The 15,619-nt window shown below is 39.2% G+C and overlaps 2 protein-coding genes across 23 annotated transcripts in view; one reads left to right on the top strand and one right to left on the bottom strand.

Annotated features, from left to right (window-relative positions):
* NSUN6 (NOP2/Sun RNA methyltransferase 6) overlaps positions 1–6,342 on the top strand; it is a 70,903-nt gene extending 64,561 nt beyond the window's left edge. For all 5 annotated transcript variants that reach the window (XM_070055470.1, XM_017347746.3, XM_070055469.1 and 2 more), the window contains 2 exons: positions 4,162–4,287; positions 5,758–6,342. In XM_070055470.1, the coding sequence (XP_069911571.1) occupies positions 4,162–4,287; positions 5,758–5,970 (339 nt within the window). In that variant the 3' untranslated portion in view covers positions 5,971–6,342. The remainder of the gene's footprint in view (positions 1–4,161; positions 4,288–5,757) is intronic.
* A 116-nt stretch (positions 6,343–6,458) lies between these two features.
* CACNB2 (calcium voltage-gated channel auxiliary subunit beta 2) overlaps positions 6,459–15,619 on the bottom strand; it is a 510,382-nt gene continuing 501,221 nt past the window's right edge. For 17 of the 18 annotated variants that reach the window (XM_051820340.2, XM_051820339.2, XM_051820342.2 and 14 more), the window contains 2 exons: positions 13,079–13,264; positions 6,459–12,335 (listed from right to left, as the gene is read on the bottom strand). In XM_051820340.2, the coding sequence (XP_051676300.1) occupies positions 11,841–12,335; positions 13,079–13,264 (681 nt within the window). In that variant the 3' untranslated portion in view covers positions 6,459–11,840. 18 annotated transcript variants of the gene reach the window in all.

The following is a 15,619-nucleotide window of genomic DNA, read 5'->3' as shown; positions in this document are numbered from 1 at the left end:
CAGTTAAAAGATGGAAACTTAAATGTCCACTGACTGATAAATGTATAAACAAAATATGGTATGTCCATACATGGACTATTACATAGCCTTAAAAAAGAGTACAATTCTAATAATAGATTATGGACAAACTTGAAGACATTATGCTAGATGAAATAAGCTAGACATCGGAGGAAAAATATGATTACACTTACATAAGAAATTAGAATAGGCAAATTCATGGAAACAAGTAGAATAGAGGTTCCCTGAGGGCAGAGTATATGCATTATTATTTAATGAGTGCCGAATTTCAGTTTGAGATGATGAAAATGTTCCAGAAATGGATAATGGTAATGGTTGCACAAATGCTCTTAATGCATTGAACTGTATACTTAAAAATTGGTTAAAATGGTAAATTTTATGTATATTTACATACATACATACAAAGATGGAAAAGATCGAGTTTTAATGCTTATGGAAATTTCCTTTATGTTGACTAACCCTCTGATATACCCAAGCAACAGAATTTATTCACTGAGACATTTAATGAGTTTCAAACATTCTGCTGTATCTTTAAAAAAAAAATAACTATTTATATATGGTTACTAATCAGTGAAAATAAGTGGGTGTAAAATATATTATTCTGTTTTTGTGGGGTTCCTAGGTCATCTTAACAGATTATAAGTAGGAAGTCCAATAGAGGTAACCATTTATAAAAAAGGGAAAGGACAGTGTCCAGTGTACAATATAGAAGAACCATAAAAACCGTGCAAACTTAGTGGTCTCTAGTATGTTTCAGAAGAAGCCCAGATAGGACATTTAAAGATTTATCTAAATCTAGCAAAAGTAACTCAATGAATTTCAGAGTGTAGAAAGCATTTGGTGAAAGATGAATTCATTGTTTCCTGTCAGCTCTCCAGTTTATAAATAAGCAGGGAACAACAACAATGGCTATACTACAGTTATTCTCTGAAGTTTTCTTTGAGGTCATTTTTATTCGTCTCTCCTGGTTTCTCCTTTCATACACAAACATAGCACTGGTTGTAGAACATTTAAGTTTTTTTTTCTATACTGTCTTCAAAGAATATGTCCTTGGAGTTAAAACAGCAAGCAGGAAAAATGAAGCTTTACATATAGCTGAAACATACTTTGGCTTGAGAGTAAAATTAAAATACTGCTCTAGGGACTTGTTTTATTCTTTTTAGGTTATAGCACAAACCGTAGAAGTGAAAGACTAGTAGGAGTATATGCATATCATGAAAAGGAACAAGTAACTTTGAGAGAATTTAAAAGTATAGCAGGTGTGCCATTTGGCATGGATTGAAATGGACAAATGAACTTTAGAATCAAACACATCCTGATTTGAGTCATGGCTCTTCACATAAGTGACTTTAGGTACACTGAGAAATGGGGGTCATCAGTCTACCCAGTAGAGATACTGCATTGGATATTGTAACCTTAACTGTGGTTTATTGGAAAAAAATCTAATAAAGTGCTTAATATAATAAATAGTTGGCACATAGGTACAAGGTTTAAGTTTTGATCAGCATACTCTAGTGATGAAAGCACAGGTATATACTTTGTTTTTTAAGATTTTCACCAAAAAATAAAACCTGGGACTTTATTTATTTATTTATTTAGACAGGCAGAGTGGACAGTGAGAGAGAGAGAGAGAGAGAGAGAGAGAGAAAGGTCTTCCTCTTGCCGTTGGTTCACCCTCCAATGGCCACCATGGCTGGTGCATCGTGCTGATCCAAAGCCAGGAGCCAGGCGCTTCTCCTGGTCTCCCATGTGGGTGCAGGGCCCAAGGACCTGGGCCATCCTCCACTGCTCTCCTGGGCCACAGCAGAGAGCTGGCCTGGAAGAGGGGCAACTGGGACAGAATCCAGCACCCCGACCGGGACTAGAACCTGGTGTGCCGGTGCCGCTAGGCGGAGGATTAGCCTATTGAGCCATGGCGCCGGCAAAACCTGGGACTTTAAAAAGATGAACTTTAAATATTTGGAACATGTTTGTTTTAGCACAGCACCTTGTTTCCTACTCATACAAAGTATACTTCAAAAAGTTTGTGGAAAAATGGAGTTATAAGGTTATTTTGATGCAAAACTTTTTGAAATCCGTGTATCGTGGCTTTTCATTAGTGGACATTTTTCATGAACTTTATGAAGATACCTCATATTCATTGAGTACATGCTCTTTGCAAGAGACTATACTAGACGCTGACCACACAGTAGTGAAAAAGCAGACAATCCATGCTTTTATTCATGAGGTTTCTGTTCTAACTTGGGAGGTGAAATAAATGAGGAAGTTATGTAACACGAGACAGTGATGCTGTTGACTTACAGAACAAACTGAAAAAGGCAGGTGGGATAGGAGTGCTGGATTGGAGTTGTTGGGGTTCTGCATAGGGTAGTCAGGAAGAGTGTTGCAGAAAAGGTGACAAGAAACAAAGACGACTGTGAAGGAGCAAGCAATGCAGAGGATTAGGAGAGCTTCCCAAGCTGCTGGCAAGCATCTTAAAGTGCTAGTGCCTTACATGTTCCAGGAACAGCAGGTGGCCAGTGTTGGTAAAGCAGAATGAGCAAGCATAAGAGGTACGGGGAAGGGAGGTTAGACATGCAACAAGACTTGTTTAGTTAGGTGTTTTTTTTTTCTTTTGGGTAAATATTTATTTATTTATTTAATTTGAAAGAGTTAGAAGGGGAGGGGGAGTCTTCCATCTGTTGGTTCATTCCCCAGTCGGCTGCAGTGGCCAGAGCTATGCTGATCTGGAGCCAGGAGCTTCTTCCAGGTCTCCCACATGGGTGCAGGTGCCCACGGACTTGGGCCATCTTCCGCTTTCCTGGGCCACAGCAGAGAACTGGATCGGAAGTGGGGTAGCCAGGTCTCGAACTTCAGGCCAGGGTGTTAACCCACTGCGCCACAGTGCCAGCCCCTAGTTAGGTTCTTAAAGGCCTTTTCAAGGACTTTGGTGTTGATTGTAAGTGATAATGAAAGACAGTTGAAGGGTATGATGCAAGAAGTGGAAAGTTTATTGTCTTCAAATTGTACTTTATACTTTGTGTGTCTGTGTGGGTGCAAACTATTGAAATCCTCACTTAGAATAGAGTTGGCCTTCTGTATATAACTTAAAATGAATCTTAATGAAGAATGGGATGGGAGAGGGAGTAGGAGGTGGGAGGGCAGGTATGGGGGAAAGAACCACTATATTCCTAAAGCTGTACCTATTAAATAAAAGCTTTCAAAAAAAAAAAAAAAGGTGGAAAGTTTAAAAGGACTGCTGTGGGTACTGTATTGAGAGTAGATTGTGAAGGCAGGGAATGAAGCAGGTAGATGAAATAAGAGACTATTGGAATGAATAATCCAAACAAAAGATAAAAAGCATTGGTCCAGAATTATAGCAGTAGTAGTAGTGAGAAGTGGCCAAATTCTGGGTATCTTTTTTAAAGATTTATTTATTTATTTATTTGAAAGAGAGAGAGAGGAGGAAAGGCAGAGAGAGGTAGGTCTTCCATCCGCTGGTTCACTTCCCAGTAGGCTACAACAGCCGGAGCTCTGCCAACCCACAGCTTGGAGCTTCTTCCAGGTATTCCCTCCTTGGTACAGGGGCCCAACGACTTGGGCCATCTTCCACTGCTTTCTCAGGCCATAGCAGAGAGCTGATTCAGAAGTGGAGCAGCCAGGACTTGAACTGGCACCCACATGGGATGCTGGCACTGAAGGCGGCGGCTTTACCCGCTTTGCCACAGCACCGACCACTCTGGATATATTTTGAAGGTAAAGCCACTAGTAGAGGTTGCGGATGGATGACGAGGGTGAGAGAAAGAGAGGCATAAAGGATATCAAACGTCTGGGCCTGGACATCTTTAAGGAAGAAAGACTTCTGTTGAGAAATGTTGAGAAAGCAACTGATATGAGTATGAAATTCAGAAAGGAAGTCTGGCCTAAAAGTAAATTTGTGTTTTCAGCATAAAAATGGTATCTAATGGCATGGAATGATTCATACGAAGTATGACAGCTCCAAGTTAGTCTATAATGCAAGTACTGCTCGAACTGGAGAAGGGACCCTTATTATAAAGAACATTTGGTTTATCTGGAATACTTGAAAAGTATCGATGCTATAAAATCCCTCTGGCTATTGATTGGATCTTGTGGTATGCATGGTCTGATCGTAGTTTTCTTCAGGCAGTTCAGCTGCTGAAGCCAGGGGGCGTGCTGGTATACAGCACATGCACGGTGACACTGGCAGAAAATGAAGAGCAAGTCGCCTGGGCCCTCGCCACATTTCCTTGCCTTCAGCTTCAGCCCCAGGTAAGAATATTTTCATTTTTCTGTGTATCATCCAGTAACTCGCAGAAATGAAGCATGATGATATACGCAAAGTATCATATGAAGAAATAATGTCAAGTAAAACTACTGAAACAAATAGTGTAGTAAGTAAGACTATTTCCCTAATCAGATCCATTTTAGGCTGTTCATTGTGGCTTTTACATGTCCTGACAGTTTTTCCTCTCTCTTCCTTTATATTACATTGAAATGGCGCAGAGCTTGGTATATTTTTGTTGCATATTTATTCCACTTGTAGCTGTTATTTATGTTTCTCAGCATTTTGTTCCAAATAATTTTTCTTTCCAAGCCCTATTTATTTCTGTGATATGCAAAAGGTTGAGTACTTAGAGTCCAAACCAACTTTAGTATATGTGAGATATCATAAGACCAGCCAAGAGAGGAAAATGTAATTCAGGATTAGTACTGATTTATATTTTATTATATAAAAAGCTTTCTTATACTTTGTTTTACCCAGTATTAGTTTAACTTTTGGTTTTGATTTTTGTTAGGACTGTAGAATCCAATTTTTTAGCCCATGATGTTTGGAATTAAGTTTAAATCTACAGTAATTTTCATGTTCATTCATATACATTGAGCAGATACTTTAGTACCTTCCCATAGATAATTCTGGGAGGTAGTAAGAATACATAAATAAATAAAAACAATCCAGAGGTAGATTTTAGATTCAGAAATTAAGCTGATTATATTGCAAATAAAAGGAAGACTTCAGAATTTACTTGGAAGTGAATATATACCTAAAAGAAGTAAGAGTGTATTACCCTTCACTCTACAGGATAATAAACTATATGAAGTTAGAATTTTGGATCTTTTGCAGTAGTAGTTTCTAAGAATCATTCAATTTCTTATGATACTATGATCCTTCAGATTAACTGATGTAGCCTTAATTTATGTGTCCCTTTTTCTAATGTTTTGACTTCTATAAACATAAACAACAAACTGATCAGAGAGTGGCATCTTAGATGTCTAAGAAACATCTTTTGCAGTTTTAGAAAAAAAGCTGAATGTTATCTGTTGCTTTCTTGGTAATAGTGTTCCATATCATGAGTGCCTGCTTTATGCCAGCCATACTCATGCTTTCATTAAGCCTCAGAATTGAGTATTTAATGAGGAAATGGGTCTAGGTAAAATTACTAGCTTAAGGTCATACAACTGAAATGTGACCCAGCTGCAGTTTGCATCTCTATGCTTCTGACTAGGAAGCTCAGTCCTTTTGACAAGTAGGTAAGCCAATGAGTATACTGTATCATCAGATCAACATGTAATACTGCTTTCCCCCGTACTGAGCAGGTACACTCCACAAAAATAAAAGGTATGTACTCATTTTTCTTTTTTCAGAAGATGTGTAGATATAACTTAATTCATCTTTTAATTTACACTGTATGAGGCCTACTAATTATAGGATGTTCATTCATATTAATTTTCTCCCAACAGGAACCCCTAATTGGAGGAGAAGGAATGGTGGGAGCTGGCCTATCATTAGAACAATTGAAACAGCTGCAGCGATTTGATCCATCTGTTGTGCCATTGCAGGACACTGACATTGATTCCTTTAAAAACGCCAGAATGGAAGACATGATTTGGCTGGCAAATAAGGATTGTATTGGTTTTTTTATTGCAAAGTTTGTAAAATGCAAAAACACATAGAAGGATCTTCCGAAATCAAAATGTCAAGCATTTGCTGTCGTCTTTTTCCCCCACAGTGTTGGGCCAACTGAATGATGGAATGGTTGCTTAGGAAACAGAAAGGCTGCCAGTGGTTTGACCAGGGATGAAGAACACAGTGGGGGGTGCTATAGGGTTACATTCTGTGTTTTTAAGAGAAATTTTTCATCCTGGATTAAGAACAGTATAATGAAAAGGAGATGCCTATAGATGTCTGGAACATTCTCTTTTGGGCTCTTGTGTTTTAAACTGTAAAGAATATACATAGTTTTTAATGTTAAAATTATTGAATCTCATAAAAGGAATGAAATACAATATTTAATGTTTATAAAAATAATTGGTTTCTATTCCCAAGTTCTGAAATTGTATTTCTTTGGGAAGTCTTAACACAGTTATTGGCAAATGAAAAAGGTTAAGTGTTTTGCTTGACTTTCTCTGCCTATTTTCTAAATCAACTTAAAAAAAAAAAAAAAGATTTATTTACTTGAAAGTCAGAGTTACACAGAGAGAAGGAGAGGCGCAGAGAGGTTTTCCATCTGCTGGTTCACTCCCCAATTGGCTGGAGCTGCACCGATCCGAAGCCAGGAGCTTCTTCCAGGTCTCCCATGCATGTGCGGGGGCCCACGGACTTGGGCCATCTTGTTCTGCTTTCCCAGGCCATAGCAGAGAGCTGGATGGGAAGTGGAGCAGCCAGCACTGCAAGAGATGCCTTTACCTGCTACACCACAGTGCCAGCCCCTAAATCAACACTTTGAAGGGAAGTTTAGATCTCTTCAATGTATAGTCAGTCTGCTTTATATTCAGTTTTCATCCTGATTTTAAACTGAAAAGTAAATGGAGTATTTTTTACTTTATAGATTTAAAAAATCAGACTATTCCACAATTTGGGTAATTTTTATCATCTACTAGAGCACATATTATGCAAGTGATGAGAAAACCAGCTTCTGCCAGCTGGGAACTGGCTTGTCCCTTCCATCTGGGGCTTGCTGTTATTCTACTTAGCACAGTTTTGCAAGACACCCAAGTCATACAGGGCCTCTGTGCCTGTGATAGATCAAACATCCCCTTAGAGTGGCCAATGTGATTGCTTTTATTTTTATTTTTTTAAATACAGGCCTGGGCTTCCTTTATTCTATTTACTTTCCAGATAAGAATCTATTGAATTACCTATTATTTAGTTGTAGTTTGTAGTCTTTCATATGGGGTTAAATACCTCAAACAGGTTAGCTTTCATTCAGATAATCCAGTAATTAAAAGGACAACAGTAAACAACTGCCTGATAGTTTCTTTTCTTCCTCATAGGTTTCTTTTGGGAAGTTCCTCCTAACTTTATTCCATTAGTAATGGTTAGAGGGTCTCTTGGATCAGGTAAGATCTTTAAATGGGCTCTTATTTGAAGAAGCCTTTTGGATCCCCTTTCTCTGCGGTTGGTCAGGCACTTTTTTCTCTGTACATCTCAAGGCTGCATGTCTGTTCTCACGGTATTTAACACCCTGTCATTCTAGTTTACTAGCCATGCCCCTAAACGAACCTCACACTTGGGAAACATCCTGTGGGCAGAGACCTTATGTTTTCTTTCTGTCAGTGCTTCCGAGCAGATAATCACATACTTAAATCTTGGGGGAACTTAAAATAACTTTTCTCTAAGTACTGACTCTAAATTTGCCAGTCTGCCTTTTGTCCAGGAAGCATCATTTGACTGAGAGAAACACTGTTTACCTATGGTATTTTTGTTTCCAGGGGTCAGCGTACCTCCCCAGACTTTTAAGCAACTCCACAAAACACATTGTTATTCATGCCCACTGCTAAGCTAGGATAAAAATGGGTGAAAATGAGCCTTACAACAAACTTGTACTGTTGTAAATTATTGATGCCAGCAAAATAGCAGAAAACTTTGCATATTAAAAATGGGAAGGACGGGGACTGGCGCCGTGGCTCACTTGGTTAATCCTCCACCTGCGGCACCGGGTTCTAGTCCTGGTTGCTCCTCTTCCAGTCCAGCTCTCTGCTGTGGCCCAGGAGGGCAGTGGAGGATGGCCCAAGTCCCTGGGCACCTGCACCCACACGGGAGACCAGGAAGAAGCACCTGGCTTTGGATCGGATCGGCACTGCGCCCATTTGGGGAGTGAACCAACGGAAGGAAGACCTTTGTCTCTCTTATCTGTCAAATAAAAAAAAAAAATGGGAAGGCTGAACAATTTTCAGTGGATTTCTTCCTTTTGAAAAATCATGCAAAGTGGAAAAGAAAGCACATATGTAGGGGTGGGCTTTTAGTTAAGACAAGATGCCTGCCAATATCAGTGTCAGAGTATCTGGGTTTGACACTTGGCTCTGGTTTCTGATTCCAGCTTCTTGTTAATGCAGATCCTGGGAGGCAGCAGATCACAGGTCAAGTAGTTGGGGATCTGGATTGACTTCCTGGTTCCAGCTCTGCACAGCCCTGGCCTTTGTCAGAGTCATCCAGTCCCCACCTCCACATCTGTCTCTCAAATTTAAAAAAAAAAAAAAAAAAGTAACAATCTTAAGGGATATAAAAATATAAAGAAAAATGCAATAAAATGGAAAAATCAGGGAAAGGCGAACATTTGTATCTTAACATTTAGTGTTAACAGTTATTTCTGTGAAACAGAAAAATGTATTTAAATTTAACACATTTTACCTCAGATCCCTGTGTCATATTTTAGTTTAAATAGCAAAACGAAGCACAAATAAAAATATAACTTAGCTCCTGAATCATCTGTTTGGTTTTTGCCACCTAGTTACCTATTTTCTAACAGGGTGACTCTTACTTTAATAGGATGACTACACCTAGAACTACTAGCATCACCTTAGTACATAATTGGAAAGGACAGGAGTCAAATTTATCCTCAAAATCAGGTAAGAGTATAATTACAAATATGAATCAAGGTTGTTTTGCTTGCAAAATTAAGGTAGGAGGGAGATTATTCTGCTGTAACTCAACTCTTAAAAAAAAAAAAAAAAAAAAAAACTTACCTACCTTGTGCCATCTTTTTTCCCAAATTAGGTATGACAAGAAGATTACTAAAGGAACGACAAGTGATCAACATTGCCTGTAAGGAAGATGCTGCACAAGTGGTGTTCAGTATGGAACATTCTCAATTCCAAGAATCATTCCTAAAATGTCAATTAATACTAATAGTAAACAGTGCAGAAGCCAGCTCTTTATTTGTTTTATATGAATGACTTTAAACCAAGTTTGTTGAACAGTTCAGTGTGGCTGACAGTGAATGTTTGTTTAACAGGAATGCATAGCAGACCATGTTAAAATGTGGCATTGTCCCAAAATACAGAAAGACTAAGACATCCTACATTTAGCAGCACCTTTTTGTAACAGTAACTTAAATGAGCAGTAGAGAAAGAGCATAGGAAAACCTGAAATGGTTATAACAAAGAACTATTCAGTACATTTCCAGCATTTCTAAGTTGACTACAAAAGTCATGATTCTACAACTACGATTAAGCCTTTGCTGTGTGAAGAGACTATAATTTTACATTCCACAAGTCAGTAAATATCCCTCTATTCTTGGGATGATTTCTTCATTTCCAAATTGACTGCACACTGTTTATGCATATGACCACTATACAGTTTTCATGTATAGATGCTGTTATGTCAAATCCTTCAGTTTGGTGTTTGAGGACTACTTTGATTTGCACTAATATTTTCCACAGTAAAGTGGAAAACTAAGTTCTTTGGAAGGGATTAATGATAGCAGCAAGTAAGGTAGTTACCAGTTATACTTCAAGAATTTAAATATTCCAAAGTCATTAATTTGGATAAGTACATATGTAGGAAAGGATTGGACTAGTGATCAGCCTGATGAAAGCTGATCACAAATATTTTATGAAAGCGTTTTGACTGGAATAGTTTCTCAATTTGTAAAAAATTGTCAAAAATTAGTACAGAGCTAATTAACAAATAGACTGAATCTGAGGCATATTTTTCATATATTAACTGTTAAAATACTGTGTTTGTAATACAGTTTTAAAACAGTTTTCTTGGGGGTGGGGGAAATTGGTTAAATGTAAGTCATTCAGGAAGAAACTGAGATAAGGTAGCAAAACAAGAGTTCACGGTAACTATTTTGTTAAATAAATTAAGATACAGATCTGAAGTAGGCAATGATAAGCATTTTCCCGGGACAAACTTCAGGTGCTGAGTACTTGCACACCTAATACTGGTTTACCTATCCAGTAGTAACTAGAGGAAAATGTACACTTAATAACATTGTAAGCTTCATACAGCAGTGCTTTGGAGGTGTGGGGATAGTATGTTCTAGATTCCTCTTACGAGTAGATATCTAGTGTATGAAACATTCTTAACAATTTATTCACTTCAAGTTACCCATTTTGCCCTGGTTAATTCTGAACAACAGAAACTTTGGTTTTAAGAAGCACTTCCTGGGTTCTCACAAACAATGAAACTGTTTAAGTTGGGTGGGGGAGAATTATAGGTAATTGGGAAATAAACAGGAACAATAGGCAAGGTTAGAAAATAAAGTGGGAGAAGTTATAAAAATTTATTTTCCTATGAAGTAAGTCCACAAGCTGTGTAAACGTTTCTTACTAAAACAAATACTCTGACACACAAAGATTGTACATTTCCAGTGAAACACTCACAGTAAAAGTCGCCTGTATTTTCACTCTCTAGGAGCAAAAACAAGGACCAGCGCATGAATGCTTTCCTAGTTACTTTGGCAGCAAGCTTCCTCACGTTCCCTGACTGCTTGATGGATTGATTGTTAAAGCAACACATAGCACAATTAAATACAAAGCCAGGTGGCTGGAATTCTAGAGACCAGTCTCTAATTTCTTCACTAGTCTTCAGCATTTGAGTTTATTTCAACCGGTCACTCGTGCACACTCTTACATACAGACACACACGCACGTGCATACAGCGGGTTCCGGCTCATATTCCAGTGCAGTGACTATAACAGACACTAGCTACTAAGAATGTGTTTGTCACAATTAGTGTGAACTGTATGGAGTAGAACAACCTTTGGAGTTTGGTATATTTGCCATAATTTATGGTCAAAATTATAAACTTACAGGATGGTATAACATTTAGAAATCAAATCTTTTCAAGTCAAGCAATCACACATATTTACAGTATATACAGACTTTCTATTAGAGTGGGGATAGGTGTCTAGACAATGTTATTACAAATTTCCTGAATGTGGGTATTTCTAGTCCCTGTAATTCATAAAGCAAATCTGCTGACTTGGCATTAAGACTCTAAAATAGTGTGATCAAACTGATTGTATATATATATATTATATATAATTATAATAAGGTGTCTGCAGAAATAACATTTACAAACTGTCTATACAGTACACAGTACTAATACATAGAAAATAGATTCTAACTTTATGATCCCCTTTGTGTAAGGCAAGACTGAATCTGTTCCCAAATTTAGTCAGCCAGAGGTACAAGCAAGAAACAGTGGTCCATGAATAAATGAATATGCAAATAAGGTATCTGTGTATTAAAAATCTGGGAAACAAGAAATTCCACTTATCTGTGCTGATTCTGGCTTGCTGGATGGATCAACTATGTTTCTTGAAACGCTAATCACCTGTGTGGCAACAGATTTTGTTCAAGTGGCAGCTACCCAACACAGTTTGTGAATTCAGCTGTACCAGGCCAATTTATATAGCACTTAAAAAAGAAAAAAAAAGTATATTAATACTCTATTTCATGCTATTGCTATTTGAGCAACAGCAATACAAAATACACAAGACAGATCACATATGATTTCAATGTAGACCCCAAAGATTTCATCTGAGGGTGCGCTTATACAAGACTTAAAAAAAAAAAACACAAAAGGGCACAAGTCATTGGCGGATGTAAACATCCCTATTCCACTCCCCAGCCTCATTCCGTTTTTTGGATATTACTTCTCCATCCTTGTCACAGTAGCGATCCTTGGATTTATGACGACTTCGTTGTTTGTTGCACTCATTGTGGTCCTGCTCTCGATCCATGTCCCGGGAACGGTGCCGGGTTTCCCTGTGTCTGTGGTCACTGCTCCTGTGGGTCTCATCTCGGTGATTATGGTCACGGTGTGGAGCATAGTGGTCCACATGTTCATGGGAATAATCTTCCTTCGGCTCCACATAGGCAGAGTCTCGACTCTCCTGGGTTTCTGAGTCAAATGTCTCTTGCCTAGAGAGGCCTCTGCTTGTACCACTGCGATGGTTGTGGTGTGGGGCTGAGGAGGAAGACCGGTGCTGGGATTTCTTTGCTGGTTCCAAGCAAGGTTCTTCTTCAGCCTGGGAAGCAGAACGGGCAGGGGCAGAGCGATCAGTCCTCTGATCTCCTTGAGAACCCTGCAGCAAAGGGAATACAGGCATTAATCCAGGTTTCTTCAAATACAGTCCTTTTAGGTATCTAAAATCCTGAAATGAGGTCTAACATACGTCAGTTACTGAATTCCTTTGATAACATTCAGCGGCAATGATTAGTTTTGGATTTCTAAGTGCTATCTCCTTCATGAAAAAAATTACTCTGTTCTAGACATTCTTTTATATGTTTTAGATTCAAGTGCCTAAGGTTTTTCTACACAAGTGAATACATGAGTGAAGATGAAAAATCAATAGGATTCAGCATTGGCTTGAAGATTTTAAAAATAATAAAAATATGAAATGCTTGAACAGTATGGGGCAGAATCTGACTAGTCAAGGACCTTCACATGTACTTACTAATCCAACAACCCTGTGAGAAAAGGCAGGCAATAAGACAATTTGTTACAATATACAATGGCCCATGAGAAGGGCTGCTGTTGCCAAGCAAGAACGATTAAGAAACTTGCTGAAGGTTACACACCTTAAACCCAATCTGCTGCTGACTGTATAGAAAGTTTCTCTATCTCTGTCCTAAGGAACAATTTATTTCTTTTTTTTAAAGTCTCTATATATTTATAGCATATTCTGTTGACAGTTCTTTTCATACCACAGGACTGATTAAATGACTTATAAAGTTTCTCTTATTCAGACACAGTAGACTAGAGCACACACTGCTTTGGTTCTCAGGACGTGGATCCCAGTTTGAAGACTGCTAAAAACTCCCTTACCTGTGAATTAGAGGCGAGGGTGGGGCTGACAGGCAGAGCTGAAGTAGCTAAAGTACGGCTAAGGAGAGGGTTGGGGAGATTGCTGCTGGGAGGATGGGTGGCCTTCCAGTAGGCCTCCAGATAGTCGGCAAGATGCTCACAAGCATCCTCAAGCTGGTTCTCATCTAAGATCACATCAAACAATTCCTGCAGAGACAAACATTTCAGACAGCGCACCAGCACCAGCCCCAGCCCCAGCCCCAGCACTGACTGAGTTCCCGCGTCCCTCCCCAGCCTCCTGAAAGGAGGAGGCGGCAGCTCCGGGAGCTGCACCCTTTTGTATCTGCCTTTGCTTATGTGCTCTCCTCTCCTTTTCTGTTGGTTGGCTGATCTTACATGTGTCTGTCCATGTCAGATGGATGCTTAGCTAATTATAATGATTCGAAAGTATACAGTTGGAATAGTTATTAGGGGCATGACAGTTCAGAACTGTTACTTATATCAGCAATGAAAAAAGATACTGATAGTATGGTTAAAAAAACATCGTGGAAGAGAGATTAAAAAGCTTAATGTAGAAATTAATGATGCAGGGGCCGGTACTGTGGTGCAGTGGCTTAAAGCCTTGGCCTGCAGCACCCACATCCCATAGGGGTGCCAGTTCAAGTCCCAGCTGCTCCACTTCTGATCCAGCTCCCTGCTAATGTGCCTGGGAAAGTAGGAAAGGATGGTCCAAATGCTTGAGCCCCTGCACCCATGTGGGACACCCAGAAGCAGCTCCCGGCTTCGGATTGGCCCAGCTCCAGCCACTGTGGCCATTTGGGGAGTGAATCTGTGGATGGAAGACCTCTCTTTCTCTCTTACCTACCTCTTTCTGTAACTCTTCAAAAGAAAGTAAAGTTAAAAAGTTAATGAGGCAAGGTTAGGATATGAAATGTGACTGAAGCAGCTGAAACCATCTGACACTGCAGATTGCTTGTCAATCAAATATTGATACACCTTCTAAAATAACTACTTAAGGAAAAAAAAGTTCATGGAAAATGGATAAAAAGCTTATTTGGTGGCAAAAAAAAATTTGAAATCCATACATACTACAGGTCTTCAGAAAGTTCAGAGGCATATATTATATAACAACTATGCATAGAGTTCAAAAATCTGCATCAGAACTTTTAAGATTTATTTGAAAGGCAGAGTGAGAGAGAGAACTTCATTTGCTGGTTCACGCCTCAGTTGGCTGTAATGGCAAGGCCTGGTTCAGGCCAAAGCCAGGAGCCAGGAATTCCATGGGTAGCAGGAGTCCAAGTACTCGGGTCATTTTCTCCTGTCTTCCCAGGCGTATCTGTAAGGAGCTGGATTGGCAGCAGAGCAGCTGGGACTCAAACGGGTACTCTGATAATGCAATACTGGTGTTGCAGGTTGCAGCATACCCTGCACCACAATGCTGGTCCTAAAATGAAAAACTTTTAACTCAGTTTTCCCTGAATTTTTGAAGTACCATAGTATATCAAGTATGGACTCAAAATAAGAATGCATTCAGAATGATGTAGGTATTGTTTAAAAATTCATTTTTACATATAAGAGTGGGAATAAGAGAGGGAAGAGATGTGTAATTCGGGACATGCTCAAGCCGATTTACCTCAAACGGTAGAGTTAGAAACATACCAGGGGATTCCAATTCAATCCCATCAAGGTGGCATGTACCAATGCCATCACACTAGTCCCAGTGATCAATTTCTGTTCACAATTGATCATAATGATAGGACTAAGAACCAAAGGGATCACATAAACAAGAATAGTGTCTGCAAATACTAGCTGAGAGAATCAAAAAGGGAGAGAATGATCCAACATGGGAAGTGAGATACACAGCAGACCCATAGAATGGCAGATGTCCTAAACAGCACTCTGGCCTCAGAATCAGCCCTTAAGGCATGCGGATCCGGCTGAAAAGCCCATGAGAGTATTTCAGGCATGGAAAGCCAAGACACTCTGGGGAAAAAAAAAACCTAAATGAAAGATCTCCACGAATGAGATCCCAGTGGAAAGAACGGGTCATCAAAGAAGGAGGTACCTTTCCCTGAAGGGAGGAGAGAACTTCCACTTTGACCATGGCCTTGTCTAAAAATGATCAGAGTCAGTGAACTCAGGGGGCTTCGATAGCCTTGGCAGCTCATGACAAGAGCCTAGGGTGATTACTGGTGCCATAAACAAGAGTGTCAATTAGTTAAGTCAACAACAGGAGTCACTGTGCACTTACTCCTCATGTAGGATCTTTGTCCTTAGTGTGCTGTACATTGAGATCTAATGCTATAACTAGTACTCAAACAGTATTTTTCACTTTATGTTTCTGTGTGGGAGCAAACTGTTGAAATCTTTACTTAATGTATGCTAAACTGATCTTCTGTATATAAAGAGAATCGAAAATGAATCTTGATGTGAATGGAAGGGGAGAGGGAGTGGGAAAGGGGAGGGTTGCGAGTGGGAGGGACGTTATGGGGGGGAAGCCACTGTAATCCATAAGCTGTACTTTGGAAATTTATATTCATTAAATAGAAGTTAAAAAAATAA

Source organism: Oryctolagus cuniculus, chromosome 13 (genome assembly GCF_964237555.1).
Source record: "Oryctolagus cuniculus chromosome 13, mOryCun1.1, whole genome shotgun sequence".
In the NCBI taxonomy this organism is placed as follows: Eukaryota; Metazoa; Chordata; class Mammalia; order Lagomorpha; family Leporidae; genus Oryctolagus; species Oryctolagus cuniculus.
Note: the sequence above shows the minus strand (reverse complement) of the source record. Positions and strands in the feature narration are given on the sequence as shown.